Source organism: Callorhinus ursinus, unplaced genomic scaffold, assembly GCF_003265705.2.
Source record: "Callorhinus ursinus isolate GAN/ISIS: 27379988/994484 unplaced genomic scaffold, GSC_fseal_2.0 scaffold21, whole genome shotgun sequence".
Taxonomy (NCBI): Eukaryota; Metazoa; Chordata; class Mammalia; order Carnivora; family Otariidae; genus Callorhinus; species Callorhinus ursinus.
Genome location: NW_027397083.1, coordinates 25422578 through 25449213, shown reverse-complemented (window position 1 = coordinate 25449213; position 26636 = coordinate 25422578). Strand labels below are relative to the sequence as shown.

General features: G+C 34.7%; 1 protein-coding gene across 1 annotated transcript in view; it reads left to right on the top strand.

The window, feature by feature from the left end:
* GAS2 (growth arrest specific 2) overlaps positions 1–26636 on the top strand; it is a 126958-nt gene that overhangs the window by 29779 nt on the left and 70543 nt on the right. The window contains exon 4 of the mRNA XM_025879045.2: positions 15879–16020. Within this exon, the coding sequence (XP_025734830.1) occupies positions 15879–16020 (142 nt within the window). The remainder of the gene's footprint in view (positions 1–15878; positions 16021–26636) is intronic.

Here is a 26636-nt window from a genome sequence, read left to right as displayed (position 1 = left end):
AGGGAAAATGTTTCTTTTTAACTTGAAAATGTCTGAGGATTGCTAGATGACTTAAAATGTAAGTTCTCATCATATATAGGTGTGTGTGGTCCAAATATGTGGTACTGGTACATTACAGAGTAATGGCATAATGTTTCTTAGATGAGGTAATTGAATTTATAATATATGGCGCTCTTCAACTGTATCTTAAGCTTTTAGGGGCTGACTACATGAATACCTGCTATTGTTTTGCCTAGCAGTTAGAAAATGCATTACATATCATGCGTGAAGCTGTCTAGTATGTATTTTATGTTTATATTGCTTTGCTAGTCATGTCTAATTTCACACAGTGTAGGCTGTTCATCTAATGGATGCCTCCAGGTAAGAAATAAGTAATGCGGCAATTCCTGTAACTTGAAGCCAAAACTAAAATCAAACAAGATAAAAACTTATCTCTATCAAAAGTTGGTCAAAAGAACTAAACCCTCTGAAGTAAAAAGGAAGAAAGGAATCTTAAAATGGGAGTGAAGTGACTAACATCTGGGTAAGTACAGGAACTCTATTTAGAGAGTCAGTTTTGTACTAGATGTTATGCAGACGTGAAGGCAAATTAAGTCCTAGACTCTTCCTTCTGGATCAGGAATACTTGTGTTTGTACCATGCCTCCTTTATCCATTGGCTGAAGCCTGCCAATCCTTTTTCACAGCGATGTCTTTAAATATCTGAAATAAAACCTATAGGAGTATAAACACAAAATAGAACCAATTTTATTGAAATATAGTTACTACAGTATTAAATATTAAAACACAAGTTAAAAGATAAGCAGTGTATTTGCTTATTTTATTAACCTGGCATTGGTTTTGCAAATACTGTAGTTTTAAATTTTTTTATTTTAATTCTAGTGTAATTAACAGACAGTGCTATATTAGCTTCAGATGTACAATATAGTGATTCAACAATTCTATACATTACTCAGTGCTCAAGGAAAGTATATTCTTAATCCCCTCCACCTGTTTCACCCATCCCCCCCATCCACCTCCCCTTTGGTAACCTTTTGTTTGTTCACTATAGTTTAAGAGTCTGTTTTTTTAAGAGCCTGTTTGTCTCCCTCTTTTTTTTTTTTTGCCTTTGTTCATTTGTTTCTTAAATTCCACATATGAGTGAAATCATAGGGTATTTGTCTTTCTCTGACTGGCTTATTTCACTTAGAATTACACTGATCCATCTATGTTGCTGGAAATGACAAGATCTCAGTCTTTTTATGGCTGAATAATATCCCACTGTATATATACCACATCTTTTTTATCCATTCATCTATCAGTGGACACTTTCGCTGCTTCCGTAATTTGGCTATTATAAATAATGCTGCAATAGACATAAGAGTTCATATATCCTTTCGAATTAGTGTTTTGTATTCTTTGGGTAAGTACCCAATAGTGCAATTACTCGATCATAGGGTAGTTCTATTTTTAATTTTTTTTAAGATTTTATTTATTTATTTGAGAGAGAGTGAGTGAGAGCCAGAGAGATCACAGAGGGAAAGGGAGTAGCGGACTCGCCGCTGAGCAGGGAGCCCGATGCAGAGGCTCGATCCCAGGACCCTGAGATCATGACCTGAGCTGACAGCAGATGTTTAACCAACTGAGCCACCGAGGCACCCCTATTTTTAATTTTTTGAGGACCCCCCATACTGTCTTCCACTGTGACTGCACCAATTTGCATTCCCATCAACAGTGCAAGACGGTTCCGAAAAATGCTGTAGTTTTAAAGGTTAGGAGAAAGTAAACCTAATATTTCCAGACATATGCAACATATGTAATAGAAAATAAAACCATACAATTTCTATTGGTGAGAAAGGTATGTAGTTTCATTACATTCAAAATAAAGGAATATTAAAATCCAGTTAGAGGAGAGTAAAAATAAAGATAATTTTTTTTGCTCATCTCAAGTTCATGGTCTTCCCAGACCAAGAACTAATTCTGGATGATCACAATCTAGGGAAGATTAGTGTCATAGACATACAAAACTCAGAATAAACAGATTTTAAACAGGTACAGTAGAAGATTAAGACAGGAGAGATTTATACTTTATGTATATAATAAATGCATGTGCAAATATCTAATAATATATATGTATAGATTATATATATTGAAAATTGTAAATGAGGAACCAATTCATACTTTGTTCCATGTTATCATATTTGCTATATTTAAATGTTGTTTAAAGTTTGAGGAGTAGCTATCTGATCTTTTTTCTCAGACTTACTGAATGCCATGGGATATGATAAAGCAAGTATTTAGTAGGTACTTCTACTGTGTCAAAATTTTAACATGGACTAAATCATCAAGTAATTTAAAACTTAGATCATGCCAGTTCTTAGTTCAAAATTATCTAATGACACCATGACTTACTTCGACTAAAAGCCAAAATCTTTATGACTGCCTACAAGGCACTACATATTCTGTTCCCCAGCTATCTGATCTCATTTTCTGTGACTTTCTCCTCACTCTACTGTACTGCAGTCATGATGACCTCCTTGTTCTTTGAACCCAACAAGCAGGTCCCAACTACCACAGGGCCTTTGCAATTGCTTTTCTGTCTTCTTAGAGTATTCTTTCATTAGATACGTATATGACTTGCTCCTCACTCCCTTTAGGTCTCTGCTCAAATGTTGTCTTTTTGCTGATGCCTTCCCTGACCTCCCTACATGAAGTCTTTCACAGATGATCTAGAATTTTCAACTGATAGATATTTTTTTGAGTGCTGCATTCATGATATTGATAAATAAAAAGAAGAGTAAGGCATTCCTGTCCTCTCTCAAAGGGCTTACAGTCTAGTTAAGTAGATAAAATATGAACATATAAAAAAACAGATATCAACAGGTGCTCAGTAAATCACATATACCAGTAGCTGTCAAACTTTGTATCACCATAGCATACATTATATTGATGACATTCAATCAATTATTCAAAAAACATTTATTAAACACCGAAAATATGCAGGACAGGGTAACTTACAGAGTAGCAGGGAAGGAAGAATAACTTTAAGCTAACAGTGAATTACAACTGTGTTATGTATAAATATGGGAAAATCCAAGCATATGAGCGGCTTTAAGAGGGCACCCTGACTTAGTCTTGTAAAAAGGACTTTTATAGTATTCTGAAGCAGGAATGGGAATTAGACAGAGAGGGAATTTAGAACATTCCCAATACAGAACATAGCACCGGGGAAAGCCCTCAGATGTGGAGGCGCATGATGACTTTGAGGAACTAAAAGAAAGCAGGTGTTTGGATGCTAACATGTAATAGTAGTGTTTGGAGATGAGACCAGAGCTAAGTCTATTGGATGTTGGCCTCTGTTAAGAACAACATTATGCCACTGAATTTTAAACAGGAGCATGATGAAATCTTTTAAAAAGATGACATTCACAGTGTGGTAAATGGATTGGAATAGAGAGGTGAATGTGGAAGTTGAGGAGCCCTCTTAGAAAACTATTGCCCTGGTCAGGTGAGAGATAATGACCATTAGCCCAAGATGCTAGCAGTGGTACCACAAAGAAGCAGATGGTTTTGAGATCTATTAAAATTTAGTGATGGAAAATGTTTCCTCTCTTCCTTTCTAAGTTCTGTGGCTTGTCTAATAATTAAACTGACATAAGACAGATTAATAGGAGAAAAAACAAATTAAATTTCATATGTTTGGGAGTCCCATAAAAATATATGACTCAAAGAAGGGACCAAAGCAGGAAGCTTTTATACATTTTAGACAAAGAAACAGTACATTTGTGAAGAATTGACAAGACAAATGGGTTTGGACTTGGGGTAGTATATTGATGAAGTAAAGAAGCATAAGATTTGTTTATACAGACTTCTTGGCCTTAAATATCCATTCTCTGGTGATAAGGATGCCATATACCCTCCTGTAACAGGGAGGGTACATTTTACATGAGAGATTTATCTCCTGCTTTCTGAGAGACAAACCTTTTTGTTCTGGCTGTTTTCAAGTACTTTTAATTCAAAATAATCAATATGCCAAAGTGGTATATGTTGGGGTGGCATATCTGCTCCCCTTTAGTTGGCTTGGTGGGATTTGGTGATGAATTGGATGGAAAAGTGAGGGAGATTGGTCCACGGTTTCATATGTAAAGAAATGAATGGTGGTGCTTTATTTTACAACTGGAAAGGCAGGGGAAGAGTAGGATTGGGGGAAAAATCATGGGTTTCTATGCAGTATACTCCCATGGTTACCCAAAGGTAACCTTGTGGGTGCCCTCTCACACCACTCCTTACATTTCTGCTCAAGAGAAAAATACAAGCAAGTGAGTTTGCAAACTTAGTTGGGCAAAGAGGTAAGGGAAAGGCAGAGAGAACCGTTGTATGTCGGGGCTGTGTGATGGGAGGGAGCATGGGGAGCATGCAAGAGTGGGAGCAGAAGCTGGTGGGCAAATAGGGGAGATTGAAAAGTCATGATGCTAGGTTAGCAGGTGGGAACAAGACTAACACAAACAGTGGAAGTTGAACTTATAAGGAGCTTTGTCTTTATCCTAAAAACACTGGGAAGCTAAATTTGCCTTTTGAAAAGTCCACTCTAATTAGAGTGTGGAGAACAGATATGAATGCACAGCATAATACTGAAAAAAATTAGAAGATGGTTAAAAACAAATTGTAATTAAATCACCATACAAATGTGGAGCATCTGTTTTAAAATTTTTTTCCCTAAATACATGTGGGCTTATTACAGTAATTACAGATGTGACGATGTAACTTATAACTATTTTTTCAGCTCTCCTCAGGGCCTTCTTTGTAAATAGACCAAAAGTAGACATGTATTTGAAAAAAATAGCATTAATTGAAGATAAGCAATCATCTAGGATTGGTATTAGGCACTTTCCAAAACATCTTATTTAATTCTCAAAACATGTTGTGAATGATAGATCTGAAGTTCCAAAGGGTTAAATAGATCAAGTAACTGTTCTTGTTGACTGCATCTTATTGCTGGTCAGTTGTAATTTCAAGGCATAAGCCTTGCCTCTTTGATTTATTATTAGTTTAACATTCCCACCTTTCAAATTTACTGAGAGTCTAGGGAGATATCCCTATTGATGAACACTTACAGTGTGCCCCAAATCTGCAGTGCAATGAAGTTACCAAAACAAAATGAAAGAGAGAGAAAGTCTTTGCTCAAAAGGTGTTTGGAAGTATGTTAGCCGCTAAAATAAATTGGGTTTCCTGGAATCCATTCAGGAAACAATCTTGGGACTTCTGATAATGCTTTTCTTTGTTGGATATTTTACACATGCCTACCAAAAAGTAGTTTTAACTAAAATATTAGAATCGGTGCCTCTTTGAACTCAGAATTTGCTGCTAATAATTATAAATTATTATATCTTAAAATGTACAAAATCTTTGTGGGGAAGGAAAAAAATTCAAGACCCATTTTAAAAGAATTTTCTTGCTTGTTTCCTTAATGCAGAAAACTAACATATATTCTCAAGAATGTCTGTAAAACTATCATCATTTTGGGATGCCTGGGTGGCTCAGTGGTTAAGCATCTGCCTTCGGCTCAGGTCATGATCACAGAGTCCTGGGATCCAGCCCCACATCAGGCTCCCTGCTCAGGGGGGAGCCTGCTTCTCCCTCTCCCACTCTCCCTACTTGTGTTCCCTTTCTTGCTATGTCTCTCTCTGTCAAATAAATAAATAAAATCTTAAAAAAATTATCATCATTTTGTTTGAGCCACTATAATTAATTAATAATTAACAATTACTATTAATTTTGTTGAGAATCTGAGGGACTCCTGTGCCTGGTATCCAACAGCCCTTTCTCTGAGAAATATTTCATATTCACAGAGTAAGTTTTTCTTCTTCCCATTGAAGCCTAACTCTTGCAGTCTTGATACTCCAGCTGTGAAGACGGAGGTGGCAGAACAAAAAGAAATCACTTGTTTTTTGTTTTTTTTTACTTCCATAGAATTATCTACAATTTTTTCTTCATTCCTTCAATTCACCCTTGACGACAAATGACATGACATAATTATTTTTCCAGAGGACACATATAGTTGGATTCCTTCTTAGTTTAAATTGTTAAAATCTTTTCATTATTCCCCAGTAGGAACACTGAGATTATAAGCAGGCAACCACATGCATCTGTCTACACATTCAATTGTTCAAAGTCAAGGGATTTTCACATGAAAATATCTGGATTTCTAAATTCAATCTAAGAAAATGGAAAGTCTAACAACATTGAGACTGTATTTTTTTATGGTAACCACTTAGAATTAAATAAATATGGCTGACCCTCCTGGACATGGCATGAGCTCTTCAGTTTTCCACAATCCCCACAACTCCTTATAGTTCCCTGGAGCTAGCCACTTCATTCTTTTATTTGATTTGCCTGGCCACTTCTGGGCCTTTATAACCCTAATTGGAATTATAATATTGGTAATTCTTGTTAGGTATAAAATACCTTTTGTGATTCTGGCCCAGTTGACTTTTCTGGTCTCATTTCTCTTCTACATGCATTCTACACTCATCCATAATGCCCAATGCTTGTTCAGGTCTCATCAGATGTTTCACTTTATAGAATGTACTGCCCTTCTTTTCTATGCCCGTTGAGCATTTGAGATCCTTCAGTTTTGTACATTGCTGCTCATATATAAGGCCTTCCTATAATGATGTCCAGTCAACCCTTCCCCAAAGTTAAATGCACACCCTGAAATTTCCCAAAGAGCTAAATTTTAACTCCTGTTTAAATACTTAAACTTCTATTGTATTTCTCACCATATGAAATGATGATTTTAAAAGTCTTTTTCTCAAAAACAGTGAAGGTCTCCTGAAAGGAAACCTGGCCGTATCTTTTTTGTATTTCAGTCTGCTCTGCCAAGTATCACAACTGATATGGAGTTGTGATTTAATAATGATTGGTTGAATTGAATCAGATTAAATGATTTCTATTTAAAATCATTAGCCATAGCAATTAACTGAATTTTAAAGTGTAGGAATAGACTTTTGAAATTTTTAAGAAGCTAATCTCTGGGTAGTCATATGTGAATAATTAGTTGGGAGAACAGAAGCTTTTCATAGTAGTGTAGCATTTATATAATGATTCCCTTATGGGTGTATATGTAAAATTAGGCACAATGTACATAAAAATGGAAAGAATGCATTTTCTGTTTAATAGCATATTTTTTTTCTCCTTTGTAAAGCATTTGGTGCTTTTAAACAACTATCAATAACATAATGCTTTTATATACTTTAATTTTTAGAGCTGTTTTAAGTTCATAGCACAATTGAGCAGGAAGTACAACAGAATGGTACATTTGTTACAAATAATGAACCTACGTTGACACGTCATTATCACTTGAAGTCCATGGTTACATTAGGATTAACTCTTGGGGTTGTGCATTCTATGGGTTTTCGCAAATGTATAATGATGTATGTCCACTATTATAGTATCATACAGAGTAGTTTCACCACCCTAAAAATCCCGTGTGATGAATCTCATGATGAATCTCCTATGCATCCCTCTCTTTTCCCTAACCTTTAATTATTTTACTGTCTCTATAGCTTTACCTTTTCTAGAATGTCATATAGTTGGAATCATGTAATATGTAGCCTTTTCAGATTGGCTTCTTTCACTCAGTAATATACATTTAAGGTTCCAGCATGTCTTTTATAGCTTGATAGCTCATTTCTTTTTAGTGCTGAATAATATTCCATTGTCTGGATGTATGAGAGTTTCATTCACCTATTGAAGGGCATCTTGCTTTTTTCCACATTTTGGCAATTATGAATAAAGCATGTTTAAATAAATAAATGCTTTAAATAATAAAGCATGCTATGAATATCCATGTGCAGGTTTTCATGTGGATGTAAGTTTTCATCTCATTTACATCGTAACTTTTCATTATCCTTCTCATCCTTTAAGCCTGAAGTTTGAGCACTGAGCTTGAACTTCATTGCCAGCATCATTTTACAATATGGCAGAGATAATTTCAGATGATTCAAAATCTTAACATATTTTTCTATCATTATTATTCAAGTGATTTCCTCATGATTTTACTGGGTATATCAGAATTTGGATATGAGAATCTTCTTTCATATTTTTAAAATTTATGTGGTTATGAAGATTACACCAAATTTTGTTGTAAGACCCATTCTCTCTAGAGTGGAATATATCTGGGGAAGGAAAGGAGGGGCGAGGTCCATTTTGAATTCAATCCAGTGAATTCAACTGCTACTATACTAAATCGCATCTCACTCTGTCTGAGGCATGAGGTCCTATTGCAGAATCCCCAGGAGAGGCCGGTGGTACCAGAAAGAATTTCCCTCCTATTTTTCATTTTAATAATTTTGATCTTAAAGAATACATTTTCATCCTTTCTAAAGCCACTTGGTAGTTATAGTTAGATACCTTGATACCACGATTGTTCAAATAATTTTATCGAGAGGTTTTCTTCAGGAAAATATATAGTGAAACTAAAAGCAGCAAGGGGATGCAAATAGAAACATTCTTTCCATAATGGAAAGAGTGACTTTATTGTCTGCATATTTGAACAGTACATTCTATATACCCTTTGGAAAAAGAAAGATATTAGTTCTTGGCAATTTCCACATCTTTTATGTATCTCTTCTGTTTTATATCTGAAATGTCTATTCGATGTAATCAAAGGGAGTAGTTTGTCTCAAACTTTTGTGAAGAATGGATTATTTAAACTGCTAGTATTAAATTTTCAGTTCACTGCATGTAGAAAAGTGGAGACGGCATTCTCTCAATTTTCTTTGTACTTTGAATAGGGGAAAGAGAGTACATATTCTCGATTTTAATGTTACCTGGCCCAAAAATGGGGGAATAAATCAACTGCTGAGATATATTAACTTCCAGGCATTGGTGAGCTGTCAAAGAACAGTTAGACGTGTATGGGTATAAGAGATTGAATTATTTGATTTAAACTGTGTATGAGCTCCATTTTTTGTGTCTTGGAAAATAGAGAAACTATCACCTGCCTAATTCAGGGCATCATGTTTTGAGAATTAAATAGGATAATCTCTATGAAAGTAAGTTTTGTGTGCCTAAGGCATGATTTACACTCACAGTGTTAATTCCTTCCTTTGCCACCCACCATATGATTCAGGAAAAAAATAAGTCAGTGCTGTGTATAGTACTGCATTGTATTTGACGCTATGGCAGTATAATGGTAAGTAAGATCCTGGTTCGGGGGCACCTGGGTAGCTCAGTCTGTTAAGCGTCTGCCTTCAGCTTAGTTGGTGATCCCGGGTCCCGTGATTGAGCCCCACATCTGGCTCCCTGCTCAGCGGGGAGCCTGCTTCTCCCTTTCCTGCTCCCCCTGCTTGTGCTCTCTCTCTCTATCTCTCTCTTTCTGTGGTCAAATAAGTAAATAAATATTCTTAAAGAAAAATAAGATCCTGGTTCTCTAGGTGTAGTCTATTATAAGGATTATAAATAGATCTATATGTACTATAAATAATCACTACCACCCTTTTGAAGCTGTAACACTCACAACCTTAACTAGGACATGCACAGGTTGAACTCTGCAGCATATAAGTAAACTCTTTGCAAGTGACCAATATAGTTTTGTCCCAGTAACTATATTGAGGGGAACTATTAGATTTGAGGGTAGTTGGAAGACATGGGAATGGTATTAGTTCAAGGGAAACTAGGCAAGTGGTCAAATATTGAACACGGAAACCCCAAATAATGGCTTTCCTTTTCCTATTACACATGTGCTAATAGGATGGCCACAAGCCACATGTGGCTATTTAATTTTAAATGGATTTTTTCCCCAATTTTAGTGAGAAGTACTTGACATACGTCACTGTATATGTTTAAGGCATACAGCATGATGGTTCGATTCACATATATTATGAAATGAATCCCACCATAAGTTCAGCAAACATCCATCATCTCACATAGTTTTTTAAAATTAAGTAAAATTTACAAATTAGTTCCCCAGTCACACCACAGTTCAAGTGTTTAATAGCCCCGTGTCACTAATGGTTACTAGAACATTCCCACCATCACAGAAAGTTCTATTGGAAAACTATTCTAAAAGTGAGGTTCAAGTTTAGGGTGAAGATAGAAGTAAATTGTCTGTCAGTCATCTTCTGAGTTCTGGTACTCATAACAACAACAACAACAACAACAAAAATATTTGCAAGAAAATACGAAAGAAGGAAATCATAGGTAAATTCAGCATATTTTTATGTGCATTGATAACAGGGATAATAAATAACGTGTATGGAACACTTACTTCTATACTTGAATTATGTTATTTAATTCACATTCACACACGCATAGCTGATGAGATGCATTGTTTTCTATGCGCATTGACTAGGAGAGTGAGGCACAGAAACATTAATTTGCCCAAAATATCAAACCAAGAAGGTGAAATAGCTGAGTGTGAACTCAGGGAATTGGACTCCAAAGCCCCAGCAGATAATGGAGTAAATTAAAAGCCTTTAGAAGAAGATAGCAGGAGAGGAAGAATGAAGGGGAGTAAGTCAGAGGGGGAGACGAACCAGGAGAGATGATGGACTCTGAAAAACAAATTCAGGTTTCTGGAGGGGAGGAGGGTAGGGGGATGGGTTAGCCTGGTGATGGGTATTGAGGAGGGCACATTCTGCATGGAGCACTGGGTGTTATGAACAAACAATGAATCATGGAACAGTACACCAAAACAAATTATGTAATGTATGGTGATTAACATAACAATAAAAAATCTAATTAAAAAAAAGCCTTTAGAAGTAAATTTAAATTCTTCTTATTGCAACCTAACCTGCTTATTGCCTGAAGGGAAAGGGAAGGCACAAAACCATTCTTTTGTACATTAATCATCCAGTCTATTAAGTATTTGGGGGGCCATGAATACATATCCTGAGTTAATCCCACTGAGAGAAAAAAAGGTAAACATTAGACTCTTGATATTAGAAAAATTAATGTGCATCCATGTGATGATTTACTAGTAGTCACTTCTCATTTTGCTAACACAAAATATGGAATCCAGATCATGGAGCCTGGGATACAGCAGTGTGACTCTTGCGAGTAAGTGTACCTAAATTTTTACCCAATCTCAGTTCAGCTTGGCGGTTATTCTCAAGTCATCATTCTCTATTCAGTAACTTTCAAAAATACCTCAAAGTTGTCACTTAAATTTTTCAGTTATACATTTCTTAATTTATGGAAATCATTTAATATATAAATTATGCTATGAATTTAGTGAATTTTGAAGTCCCTGGAAATGTGTCCCCTGGGAATGTGAAAACTCTAGTATAGTATTTACTCCTGCCCCACGTTGATTACAATCTAGTTTGAGGGGTCAAGTCTTACCATTCATGCGTGCATTCCTCAGTCAGGTTTTGAGGACATAATGTGTAACAGCACTGTCTGGAAAAACTTAGTAAATAACTGAAGATGGTCTATAATTTAAATGCTGTAGGAATTGTTTGAAAAGGTGAGCAGTAAAGGGAAAACTAATAGGGAAGATATATCAGATGAGCCATGTGGGGAAGTTCCCTTTTGAATCTCCAGTTCTTTAGATCAGAAGTCTTCCTCTCCATATCTGTGGTCAATTTTCAGCCTTTCAAGTGTACACAGCCATCAGTACTTAAGGCAGTTCTCTATTCTAAAACTCTTCTTCAGGATTTCCTTGGCAAGGAAATCAGCAAGGAAATAGTTATTCAATCTATCAGTTTTTATTTTTATTTAGTGATATTAAAGAAGAGATCCAGAGCTATTTTCCCCCCCTAGGATTTTCAGGAGAACCTAGAGAAATTAACAATTAAAAAAATCACAGAGGGGAGGGGGTGGGGGGATGGGTTAGCCGGTGATGGGTATTAAAGAGAGCACGTACTGAATGGAGCACTGGGTGTTATACGCAAACAATGAATCATGGAACACTACATCGAAAACTAATGATATAATGTATGGTGATTAACATAATATAATAAAAAAATTATTAAAAAAAATCACAGAACTGGAAGCGATCTAATTGCCAAGGTTTTCAGAGCTTTATAAACACTTTTGCGTAAAAGATGTCGAAAATACTTTTAAGTTCCAAAGGTATTGCGTGCTGATATTATTGAATCATTTGTTCTTTAATTCAAATGAAATCAAATTTATGCCCTAAGACTCTTCATTATAAATGGCACAGTAACCCTGGAAAGACCTTTGATTTGGAGTCGGTGTTCAACCAGGAAGAATATTAGATCCCACAAGCACGTGACTGCTCTTAGACATTGCACAGAGATCCTTACACCTGGTTATGCTTGATGACTTATAAATAGGTACTCTGTGTGAGGGCTCAATTCGTTAGTCATCTGGACTAATGAGGATGACTTTTTAAAAATTTCACCAAGTAAAACATTTCATCTGGATGAGGACTGGAAGCTACCATTCACATTGTTTACAGTGTCCTAAGTCTTCAGATGACATAGAAGCACTAAATCAGACAGGTCCAGAACAGAAACAGATATCCCATAAATCACTTTACTACTGCCTTGTTTGATTGCTGTTACTATTGAATTCTTCTGCATTGGATATCCCCAAGTTATGAAATATCAGTAGCCAGCTTTCATTTTATTTGTCCTAAAATAACTTTCATGTCTTTGAATAGGAATCAATTTTAAATACTTATTCTCAGGTATATGTTATGTAAATGACTTTGTAAGGACCAGAACCTTGTAGGGGAAAATGTTGTTTTCACTTCTATGCTCAGTGCTTGTCCTTTTAAGTTCTTAAAGAGTAGGCTGACTGATTTCTGAAGGCTTGTTGCTTGTGGGTATTCTCTCAAAATATGTCCCTTGGTTGATTAAGTGTCACATCAATCTCTAGCTTCTCAAGTGCAAAATGGATATTGTATTTCTTTCCGTTACACAAGCCTTGAGCCTTATGTCCTTAGGTGTCCTTAGCATTGTCAAATAGTTTATAATTTCTAAGTTATACTTCCTTTATGCAAACTCATTCCTGGGTCTTAAGTGGTTTTCCACATTTTATTCTTTCTCTATTCAGGGATAGAGGTGGCAAATCTTAATGTGGCTTTGTATTTAAATCTATTTATGTTCTTTTCTTAGAGATGATCTTTGCTTTAGTCTTATAATAAAAAAGCTTTATAGCCATCTCTTGGAGATTTTTGTTTCCAGTAAATCGTCTTTTATGTTTTGGCTGACACAATTTACCAATTTTGATTATTTAATCTGAAAATATTGATAAGATGTAAAAGTCATTTAAAATCCTACTTGGGGTGCCTGGGTGGCTTGGATGGTTAAGCGTCTGCCTTTGGCTCAAGTCATGATTTCCAGGTCCTGGAATGGAGCCCTATGTCAGGCTCCCAGCTCAGCGGGGAGTCTGCTTCTCCCTTTCCCTCTGCCTCTCCCCTTGTTTGTGCTCTCTCTGTCTCTCTCTCTTTCAAATGAATAAATAAAATTAAAAAAAAAAATAAAATCCTCCTACTTATTTTAGAATTATGTAATGAAGTAAATGAAACTATGCATCAATCACCTTCCTCAAAGGTAATTGCTATCAATTTGGTGCATGTCCTTCTTAAATTTTCCCTAAACTGACATTATAAAAATGAGTATAATATTCGTATTTATAATAAAACATATTTATATGCAATTTCACCTTACATATGGCCATATGTGTGTGTGTGTGTGTGTATATATATATATATAGTGTTTATACACATATACACATGATCATAAAATGAAATTGTGGTATACATATCTGTTTGCAAATTATTTGTTTATGCTTATGAGCACCTACTGAACATCTGTATGGTTCAACATATATACATTTATCTTACTCTTTTTAAATTATTGCATAGAGTTCCATTGTATATATACTGTGTATTATTCCACCAGCCCTCTTTTGGCATATTCTTATTTCTATATTTTCTTATTCAATTACTGTTGCAACAAATATATAGATACAGATATATTTTAAGCACTAATCCTATTATATCTTTAGGATATATACTTAGAAGTGAATTGCTAGATTTAAGGATTTTTTTTATTTTAATAAATACTGAGTGATATTTGCAAATATTTTATAAAGGAGATATTACACTATGCTATTTATGATTGGTTTTACAACTTATATAGAAAATAATTTCCTTGAAAACTATTACTTAACCAAAATAGCTCAGGGGGTATTGCTACACAAGTAACCTCATATATGATATTTATATCAGTAATGCCTAAAATATATAACTATATAAATATTTGTGTATTCATGCAAAAATCTTCATTATGTCTCCTCTAAATTAAATTCAATCAGCAAGAAAGAGATGGACCTTTGAGACTGGACAGACACAGACTTTGAGTGATGTAGTAACTGAATGTTTTAGTTATGCGGGCCATAAAATCCTCAGATGTGAAGAACTCTAGTAATAGTATGATGTTAGTAGAACTTCACCAATCCTCTAAGGCTACTATCTCATTTTTTATAACCATTCTTGCAAATGAGTTGATCAACAACATTTTGCTTTTATTTGTGGTTCCCAGTGAATGAAGGAAACATTCTATTTATGAACTTAAATCACAAAGTGTTTCTCCCTTGATCTTTTCTCTCTTTGAGATGAAGCTCTATGTAGCCCACATCATCCAAATCCATTGTTCAGTTTTTCATGTCACAGAGAATTGCATTCTGTGACTTCCCTGGAATGCCATGGACACTGGTCATGTTATAATAAAGAAAATAAGACCACACACCTCTCTAACGCTTGGTATGGTGCCAGTGGAGGTTTCCTGGCTAAAATTTTATGGCAGACTGTTAATAAGAAAGTCTGTCCAGGTTCATACCCACCCTTATCTTAAGCATTTTCTTTTCTTTAAAGTTTTTATTTATTTATTTATTTGAGAGAGAGAGCGTGAGCAGGAGGAGGGGCGGAGGGAGAAGCAGGCTCCCCCCTGAGCAGGCAGCCTTACAAGGGTCTCAATCTCAGGACCCTGAAATCATGACCTCAGCCAAAGTCAACCGCTTAACAGACTGAGCCACCCAGGCATCCCTTAAGCATTTTCTTTTCTTTTTTTTTCCCTTAAGCATTTTCTTATCCCATAAGAAAAATGATGCATAATGTCAGTATGTGTCAAGGTCAGATAGCAGAAATACAACAGAATTATTTTTATATTATAATGTAAATTATTAATAATATAATATATTGATATGTATGTGTGTGCATATAAGAATGCAGGTTTGTGTGTTACATATTGTTTATATTCATGTAGCATATTTGTGTTTCATTCTTCTTTCACAAATGGAAAATACATTTATGAATAATTTTTGAGAAATAATGATAGAATACTTGGATGGAACATAAGGCCAAACAAAAAAAAAAAAAAACCCAAAAATAGAAGAGAAAGAAAAAAGACAATGTGAGCCAGCAAGGGACTTGTTTCTATTACTACAAGATGGTAAAAAAAAAAAGTCCAGGGGCGCCTGGGTGGCTCAGTTGGTTAAGCGACTGCCTTTGGCTCAGGTCATGATCCTGGAGTCCCAGGATTGAGTCCCGCATCGGGCTCCCTGCTCAGCAGGGAGTCTGCTTCTCCCTCTGACCCTCTCCCCTCTCATGCTCTCTCTCTATCTCATTCTCTCTCTCAAATAAATAAATAAAATCTTTAAAAAAATAAAAATTAAAAAATTAAAAAAAATAAAAAAATTAAAAAAAGTCCAGGATTTGTTTATATGCACAGATTTTTTTATAGTTTCTTAAAGACAACTAAGTTTCATGTGCATTCTACTTCCTTTTCTATACCTCTTCATAACCTATTTATTGATATGCAGTCATTCCAAAACATTTTGTTGAAAACATAAGTATATATTTAATTGGTCGCTGTGATGACTTTGCCGGATATTCCACCAGAGTGAGATTTCTTTGTTTTTCAGAATCTGCCCTTGAAGAAGATTCCGTGCAAAGCCACTGCACCCTCAGGCTCCTTTTTTGCCCGAGACAATACAGCAAATTTCTTATCCTGGTGCCGAGATTTAGGGGTAGATGAAACGTGTCTATTTGAATCGGAAGGTTTGGGTATGTATTTCCTTCAGAATTCTAGCTGATAAAATTATTATGTATCTTTGTTAGTCTAACTATCAAACCTTTTTTTGTGTAATGTCATTTCATAGATTATCTTGAAAAAAATTCAAAGTTTGTTGTCAATTGCAGGTTTGTTGTAAACATGAATCTTTGAAGGTAGAAAATGCATGGCTTTTACTGTTGGTACTTTGTGCACGAAAAGGTAGGAATATAAGTAGCACAATTCCAAGCTAAAATCAAGTATATACAATGCCAAAATGGGGGATATTTGGAAAATGGAGGCTTACATTTTGCCACCGGACTCTAACCTGGACTAGAAAGAGAGCTATATATGCTCCAGCATATATAGCAATAGTAAAAAACTATTGTTTTTTACCTCTACCAAAAGGCTGAAACACCATTTCCTATAAAGTCTATCTTTGTTGAAATAGTTTATTTATTTATCTATTTTTAGTGAGTTAAAAATCAAGTAAGCAAGCAGGAGATTGGAATAATTGAAGATGATAAAAGATATGTATCTTAGTGTCTAAACCTACCCAGATAATTGTGGGGTTCTTGTCTTATTTTGCCTTATGATTGAATTTTGGCAAATCCACGTCCAGACCACAGACCAAGCTATTGCATTTCCTTGGGAGAAAACAGACATTGTTCAGTGTTTCGACATTACTTGATATGCTACCGTTAAATGTTCAATCCTCCTGTATCAGCTTTGCCCAGAACAGCTCTCATATGGAGAGTATTGGAATTAAAACCCCCTTCTAATGAAATAGAACTGAGTGAAGAAAGGAGGGGGGAGCCTTGGTTCTTTTGCCTGAGGCTTTAAAAATCAATCCACAAAAATCACATAATACCAAATATTAGCATCAAAGTAAGCTGAGCATCCATCAGAGAGAACAAGCATACAAATTGCCTTCCACTCAGAATACCCTTTGCCCCTAGGCCTCACAAAACAACATTTCCCTGCTGAACCTAGGAAATTGACAGTAACAGCTAAAATCTTACCATTTTATATGCCTATGGAAATTTGTATGTGCACTAAGAGGAGTGAATGTGATATGGGAAAGATTGCCATCAGATTTCTGAGAATTCTCTCAACAGAGAAGAAAATTATGTGAATTTAGACTAGGAGAACATTTTATACCTGAAGGAAAAAATAAAGAGTAATTTCTCAGGAGCCTACTATGTACAATAGTGTGCTCCTCCAGTGATTGTTATAGAAATGGACTTTGACTGCTCTTACTATTTCCTCACATTAAAGTAAACCAAACTTGGGGGCAGATGTGTGTGTATGGATATAGCCCTATTTCAGTCTGATGGCAATTTTACGAATAGATTTTAACTTTCAGGTGTCTAGGAAACTGTCGAGTGAAGAATTATAGGAAGGGAGTGTCATGGAATTATTTGCAAAAAATATCTTTGAAAGATCAAATGAATGAATGAATGAACAATAAATAAATTCAGATCTTACTCACAAGGAGTATACTTTTCATGTGTGGACCAACAACATCATGATTTAAAGTTCTCAAGTGCCCCTGCATTGCTTAAGGAACTGCCTCATGGGGAAACTGCCCTATTGTTTGTGAATTTATCAAACAGGTTTTCATTTAAGAAGCATCTTTTAAGAAACCAAACAGATGAACATAGGGGAAAGGGGAAAAAAAGAGAGAGGGAAGCCTAAGAGACTTTGAACCACAGAGAACAAGAGGTGGGTGGGGGATGGGCTAAGTAGATGATGGGCATTAAGGAGGGCACTTTTGTGGAGTACTGGGAGTTATATGTAAGTGATAATCACTAAATTCTACTTTTGAAACCAATATTACATTATATATTAACTAACTAGAATTTAAATAAAAATTTGAAAAAGGAAAAAAATAAGCATCTTTTTCAGTGACAACCATAGGCCAAGGTGGATGACTAGAAGCTGTCAGTGGGAATACCTTGTCTCAATTTCCACCCTGCCTCTGAGTTCCTTTGTTAGTTGAACTAATAAAACTTTCAGTTGGAAACCGAGAAGCTTGGATGGCTTTTTAAAACCCCATTCAGATAAGTAATGCATTTTATCTTGAAACAATAAAGCCTAAAGCAACTGTATAATAATGGCCCTGGTATATAAATACATACTCTGCAGAATATAAAATTATGTCAAGATGAATTTTGAGATGGCCTAGTTCTTCACTCTGTTTGAAAAAAAACTTGACTTTATAAAAAGAAAGTCCCAGATAATTTATACATAATAGCTACTATTTTGTTCAAACATCTTTCATTTTGATTACCTTCTATATTATAACTTAGCTTATAACTTGCAATGAAACCAAGTTTTCAAGTAATTTTTAATCCTCTCAGCACCAAACGAAAGCAGATAGTTAGGCTTTCTGGTTTGCTGCTCAATGAAAAGACAAATTTGAAATTTCTGCTGCTCAGAATAGGACATGAGGTGAGGTATAATACGCCCCATGGAGACAGAAGAAGGGAGCCAATATTACAGCATTGACTTCAGGATTATTCGGAGAAAGGAAACAGCTGTGCCCATATATGTTAATGATAATCAAGAGGAAGGACAATGAGAAATTCCATTTCCCCAAGTGGAACCCTTTCTTCTTGGATTTTTCTTATGATTCACTGTGGGTAAAGAAGTGATTAAGCCACGGCTGATGGCCTTGGTCTCTGTATTGTAGAATTGACTTTCTTGCAACAATAACACAGTGTACCCTGCTTGATGTCTTTTCACACTTCACTTTTGAAAGGGAATTTAGGGCAAGGGTTTTTGTTTTTTTTCCTGCCTCAAGATTTCATTTCAGTAGCACACAAGATGAAGTGCATCCTTTGTGTCCCAGTGTTTTGAATAGCAAATAAAATGAAAAGATGCCCTGATGAAGGGGGAAAATCTGTTTGAATGAATGATAAAGTAGATCACTGTCCTGAGTGTGTAACAAGAGGCTTCTGTCTTTAGCTGTTCAAAGGTCTTTGCCTGCATAAAGCGTTCTTATCTTTGTGGCAACTGATATGCTACCCTCTGTTGCGGAGTTTTTTTGGGCAGTTATTTGCAAGGGGATCTTGCTTCACAACTCGCTCGATCTGTTCTCTTTCCACAACAGCTAATGACAAGAAAGCTCCGTGGTAGGGAAGGTATGCTGGGCATGAACTGGGGAGCATGGATAGCAGCTTATCCCATATGCTTCCCTCATGTTTCTTGCCTTTTTGATTCTTGACAGATAATTTTCGATGCCACACAACAGCATCACATACAGAGTATAACCTGTAGCTTATCTTCAATGAAATTCTTGGTAATTTTTCCTCTGTGAAATGTCAATTCTCAGATCATAAATTCACTATATCTTGAATAGTGTTTCAAAAAACAGTCAAGAGAAAAATGAACAAAGGTCATGAACAGCCTCGTCATAGAAGGCAAAAAAAATCTAGGAGGGCACGTGATGTGGTGAGCACTGGGTGTTATACGCAACTGATGAATTATTGAGCTCTGCATCTGGAACAGAAGGATGTACTCTATGTTGGCTAATTGAATTTAAATGAAAAAATCTAATAAAGATATAAAAATGTTGGACAGCTTAGCAATAAGGTAAATGCAAATAAAAACTATGAAAAATTAGCAAAGATTGAGAAAATTATACATTTAGTGTTGAGTATGTAGAAAAATAGGATCTATACATTGCTGAAGAAAACTAGAAATTGGTATGCCTTCTTTAGAGGGCAATTTGACATTATATATCAAAGACCTCACAAGTGTTTATGTTCTTTTGTCAAATTGGTATACTTCTAAAAGTTTATCCAAAGGAAATAAGTAGAGGTAGGCACCAGAATGTTCACTGAAATGTTTTTTGTAATAGTAAAACAAATGGAAATGAATGGAATCTGTGACAGTTAGTGATATCTTAAACCAACTAGAGTCATCATCCATAGATACCAACCAAAAATAATATTCTTGAGACTATTTAAGAATATAGGAAACATACAATATGCTATGAACATGAGGTCACCCATTCATATCTAGTAAATAACAATAAAATATATTCAGAATTTGAAGGAAAGATAAATAGTAATTATGTTGTAAATGATATCATTTTCTTTTTCAGTTACCTATTAACAAAATTAGAGAGTAAACAAGTATGGCATGTAATCTGAAGGATGAACAATTAATTTTATTTATATTAAGATACAATTTGAACATTTTAATTTATATTTTATATATTATTTATATATTTATATTTACTTACATATAAAATATATTAATATATATTAAATATATGCTTATATTTATATTAAGATACAATTTGAACCAGTTTGCGTAGAGCATTATTTGTTGCCATAAAATTTTACACATTGAGAATTATAATGGCAATTTTGTATTATTGAGGTTAAACTGACATTTCAAGTGATTATAGACTTTTACACGGCTATACAAACAGATGACCTATATAGATCTTTGTGTGCTCTGTGGAACATGCTTTAACACTATGGGTCTATACATGCTCAGCTATAACCCCCACTGTTCCAAATCAGGTTGATATATAGGTCAGTGACTAGAGGAGATTGGATTTTTTCATGTCTCATAATTGATTTCATTGGATTCCTTAAAAATATTTAGGATTGTGCTTCAGGTTAAAACGATGAACATGAATGTTTCCTTGAACTTAATAGTGTATAGTTTATCAGCCTAAAGACAAAATATCCCCCCAATAATTATTTTAAAAAGAAGTGAACTTTACTTCTAATGGTGGAGTAAAGAAAAAATATTTAGAAGATTTCTAGGTGTGAAAGCATTTCTGTTTTCAGTTTGACAGAGGCATAAAAGTTAATAGAATGTATTGATATTCCCCCTAAATGTAATATTTTTTCCAAGGTTAAATACTTTAATACCTTTTCTATCATAATGCTGAATATTTTGATATGGCTCATTTTTATCATTTAAATTAAGACCAAAAGTCTATGATTTATTCTCAATCTTAAAAGGTTTTACGTTATGAATCCTAAAATTTGTGCTCTTATATGAATTTTTCTAAGATATTTTAAGTAAGAAACTATTTCCTTCAATTAGTGATATTCTTGTGTAGGGGATTTATTATTTGTAACTTACTTTAGTATACTAATTTAGAAATTGTCAAGTATCATTATTTTTCTGAGAGTCTTGTTTATGTTGCTTAATTTGTATGCATTCTGGTGAGCTGGAAGATGGGGGGGAAAGAATGGGGGCAATACTTTAAAAATGCATAATTTTTGTTTGCTGTAATTGTGTCAATATCATTATGTTATTGGATGATTGTAGGATTTGGAGGCCAGTGACTATTCTTCATCTATTTCTCAGAGAAAGAATCTACTCAACAAGAAAAGGGTTTGCTATCTGCTGTGCTAGCATGCAAATGTGTGTGATTTGTTCTTTGTTTTTATTTTCTGTGTTTGTTTTTTGCTGTGTGGCACTGTCTTCTGTTGATGCATGACTCTGATGAGCAGTTTTACAAAATCCTTTGTTTTCTTGAACACTGGTCAAGCACCGGTCTATCTGCAGTATTAGTTTGATGTTGCTGCAGAAAATTAAAAAGGATTATGTGTGGATTTGTAAACATTGTTTTCCATTTTATACTTTAAAGTCACCTGTTACATCAGGAAAAGAATCTTTGTCTACCTTCCAGTGTTTGATAAGTCATCTCTTGTCTGTATTGAGGGCTCTAAGAGTATTTCTGTGGGAAAAAAGCTATAATTACTTTTATCAGTATAGGGCAACAATTTCAAGATACTCATTCAGCACTTGGGTTATTTATATTCAGTTTCTTTGCCAGGGACAATTTATTTTAGACTTTTCATTTTTTAACACCTGTTCTTATACTTACTTGATTAGCATCTCAATTCCCTTTTTTACTTTTGAATTCAGATATTCTCTCCAAATTTAGCCATTTGCCCTATGCCAGAGCAAATGTAAGAGAAAACAGTACAGAATCTGATTGAGAGAACTAAATGTCTCCCTGGAATGAGAATTATATCAAGACTCAGTGGAGTCAGGGTTGAATTAGGGAAGTGAATGGCTTTCTAGCTTTCCCAGAATCACGTTTTTGTTACACAATATTCAGTAATAATAACCATGTGCTCCACACTGGTAGCTAAGTAGTACACATGTTACCATATCTACTCCTCCAACAACCAACGTTTTATAAATGAGAATGCTGGAAACCGAAGAATTAAATAACTTGCCCCATGTACACTTCTCAACAGCCCAGCTGGAATTTGAATTCCACTCCATTTACCTCCAGAGATCATGCCCCTCTGTTATAGAAAGTGATGCTCTGTTTGATTAATTTTAGAAGTTCATATGATTATTTCAAGTAGGGGGAAAAATAGAACATAAATGTAGACCAAATTAGAAAAGATTCTTGCCTCTTATTGCTGTTCTGAAGGTTAGTGACTTAATCAATTAATTTCACATATTTCACATAAGGTTTGGATACTGAAGAAAGGAAGGGCAATACTAGTTCTAGGACATTTCTCAACTTAGTCGCAAAGGCAATTAACTAGGCTTTATTCTATATATCGTCCATAGTGATGAGATTATGAATGAATTATCCTGGTTTGTATGAATATATGGATGTTATAGCCTATTCTAAATGTAAATAGTGATTCTGAGAAATCTGGATTCACACAAACTCAGCATTCATGAGCTGGTGAAATTCTTAGCCTTTTCTTCTCTTTAGGCTCCCTGAGATCATTTTAAGGCATTTAAATTGCTGTGCTACTCCTAATTGCCTCTTATCTTTAAACTCAACGGTTTCTGCGTGGGTCTTACCAGGAGTGACATGATATAGGGAACGGTTTGTTACTAACCCTTCACTTTTTGGGAAGCATCTTTTGTACTTTATTAATCCTGGCAGGAGAGAAATGCCCATAATACATATAAAGAGCTAATCCAAAGAATGAATTATTTTCCTTTAATTCATCATTGTCATCACTGTTATCTGAAACATTTGTAGATTATATATATATGTGTGTGTATATATATATATATCAAAGCACATTTGAATGTTTCTAGCAAAACAGAGGAATTATAACTATCATTTGTTATAATACACAGCATTGGTTAATACAGTGCTTCTCCAAAATTAAAGTGCATACCCATCACCTGGAGAGCTTGTTTAAATGTAGGTTCTGATCAATAAGTCTGGTGTGGGACCCAATAATTTGTATTTTTATCCAGCTCCCAGCTGATGCCAATGCTGCTGGTCTGTGGACCCCACTTAAGAAGCAAGGGAGTAACCTTTATTGAGTGCTTGCCATATGTACCAAGTGCTTTTAACTGTAAAATCACCTCATAAGGAAGAGCAAGTAGAAGGCAAGACTCCTGTTTGAGAGATGAAAAAATTATGCAGCCTAAACTAGAACCCAGTCCTTCTGACTTCTACAAGACCAGTGCTCTAACCCCTGAGCTTGGAGCCTCCTTCTGACTTCTAGTTTATTGTATTTTCTATCATACCACTCTTTCTGAGTATTAGAACTTGTTATTCTCTATTCTGGGAAGGTGGACAATGTTCATTTATGATATTTTCACAATTAAATGATATTCAGCCAAAATGTATTTTTTTCAAGTTTCCTTCCTAAATATAAATCTAAAAACCAGTTTCCTTCAAAACCAGTGTGAATATTATAGTCTTTATTGTATAGACACCAAATAGACAACACAATTTTTCATGCTTCCATTTCTTTGCCCATGTGTTAAAACTTAATATATTTAGCTAAACTATACATTTATGGTTGAATGCATTTTATCCTTGCAGATTCTGTGACATTGAAACTCTACCCTTTGCTTTAGTGGAAGACCTCATTTTCTATTCCTGGAGCTAGCAGCACTCCATTTGACATTTGATGCCCATGAGATTTTTATAGAATCTAGGTTATATGCCTGAGTCTCTTGCCACAATTTTTTTGAATAGGGATCTCTGTTACTTTTCCCAGAGGTGTTCTGCATTATGCTTTTCTTTGAGATGGTTTTGATTATTTTTTTTTAAATCCAGTGATAAAACTTTTTGCATAATAATTACCATTGACTGGAGAGCTTTTTATTTGTTTTAAAAAGAATTTTTTAGAGGAAAGAAAGCAATAGTGGTCCCTTCTTCTAACTCAAAGCAAAAAACCATATGAACGTTTCAGTGATGGAGTGAAAAAAATGTTTTCTACTGTAAACTTTAGTGTAAGTAGAAGCTTTATTGTTTTTTTGCAAAGATGAATCATTACAATGATTTGTTTAAGATGAGTATCCTTATGACTCAATACAAAAGCTTTCGTTCAAATGCAATATGCTAAAAGTTGTCTTTTTAATCATCCTGACAAAGACTAGCTAGCACTCGATTATTTGATCTTCCAAAATATATAATACATAATCAACTTGGGTAATTTACTAAAAATGGACTCATCTAAATTTTATTCTCAGAGGAAGAAAATATAATGATAAGGTGTTTGCTGTTTCACAAAATGACACATTTTACTCAAGCTTTATACTTAGCACAAACTTGTAATAGCTATAGGATTATCTGCTTTATATTCCTGTATATGCTGACCAAACTGACCTACTTAAACTGACATTTGATTTAGATTGATTTATAATTAGTGGTCTCTGATATAATATGAATGATAAAATATTCAATATATAGTCATTATAATAGGACCACTTTAAATTATATATATTATACCAATAGTAATTTTTTATAAGTTTTTACAGTGCTTAGCATAGTGACTGATACCTGATCGGTGCACACACAAAAAAATGTTTTTAGAAAAAAAAATAAGTGAATTATTGTTGACTAAGCCAAATGAAGACAATCTTTAAACAAATAATTTATAATAACAAAAATTTTAAGAAATAATAAAGCTAGCATTGGGGGAGCCTTTCCTATGTGCCACACACTGAGCTAAAATAACAATAAATATTACTTTGATCCTCACCAAAGTATTGCAAGGTATACACTTTTGTTTTTCCTCAGAAAAATGAGATTTTATTGAATAACCTCCCAAGATAATGCAGCCAGTAAGCCTTGGAGTTGATACTCACACCCAGATCTTTGTGGTTTGAATCCCATGGCCACTATATTCTATTAACTTACTTTAAAAACTTGCTGTGAATTGTGCAAGACTGTTGAATCACAGATCTGTACTTCTGAAACAAATAACGCAACATATTTTAAGAAAAAAGAAAAAGAAGAAGATAACAGGAGAGGAAGAAAAGGGGAGTATGTCAGAGGGGGAGACGGACCATGAGAGATGATGGACTCTGAAAAACAAACTGAGGGTACTAGAGAGGAGGGGGTGAGGGGGATGGGTTATCCTGGTGATGGGTATTGAGGAGGGCACGTTCTGCAAGGAGCACTGGGTGTTATGAACAAACAATGAATCATGGAACACTGCACCAAAAACTAATGATGTAATATATGGTGATTAACATAACAATAAAAAAATTAAAAAAAAAAACTTGCTTGAGTGCAAAAACCAAACAAAGTCACCTCTTTGGCAAATTTAGATACTATTTAAAGACTCTTGAATTTAATTGTATAGCCATAAGCAAGAGTATTTGTTTTTACAATTAAATAAACATTGACATCATTTGCATTTTCTCAAGACACCAGGTAAGATGTTAGTCTTTATTTAGTTTGTTCATTGTCAAAACCACTATCATCACCAGATGATTGTCATCATCCTCGATTTTTGAGGTGTATTACTTAGTGAGTAATTACTGTTTTGTGCTAAATTATGCACATCTACAACTTCATCTCACTCATTGCTCACTAGTAATCAGACATGGCTTTTCTGTTTTGTTTTGTTTTTTTTGTAGGGTTTTTTGGTCATCACAGGCCAGGCATAATATACCTGCTATTTGAAAAGCCATTAATATGTGAAACAATAACACGGGGGTGTTTTTTGAGGCAAGTTTTTTCCTTTATGAAAAATAACATTTCCAAGAATTTTGGGAAGTAAAATAACCATTCTACTAGTTTTTCCTAAGAAATGATGCTGAGGGAGAGGTTAATTTGTCTTAAATTTTATAGGCTGGTTCTTTTAAGGATATAAAATGAAGAATCATGCTGTTACTTTTTAGTTTGCCAAAAATGATTTTCTAATGAGTCCATGGTAGATTCAGTGTTTGAGTTTGGGCATGCCAAAGCTGTTTTAAGTTGATAGCTCAATTGAAGAAGCAAAGAAGCACACAATAGTAATGTGTCTCACATATCACATTATCTTTGTTAGCCACATTATTGTTTTCCTTCAGGATGAATTTTATTTTCCATAAAATGTATCTATTCCAATGCTTATATAGGCCTCAAACTGTGTATAGTGAGTTGGTTAAGGAATCATTATAGCTGGGTCAGGTATTTTTATAATTGGTTCTTGACTGCACATTGACACAATTGGGTCAGTTCACTAGTAATTTTTACAATTTGACACTGTTTCTATCAGGAAGTACATGAGATTGTGTCCACGTCTTTAGGAGCTGTAGCCACTTGCTTTGCATAGCTTTCACTGAGGATGAGGGTATTAACAGGGCCTAAAAAAATCTTCCTCTCCTCAGTTTTTATATATTCCTTTTTCCACGCAAAAACTCCTGTTTATTATTTTGTTCC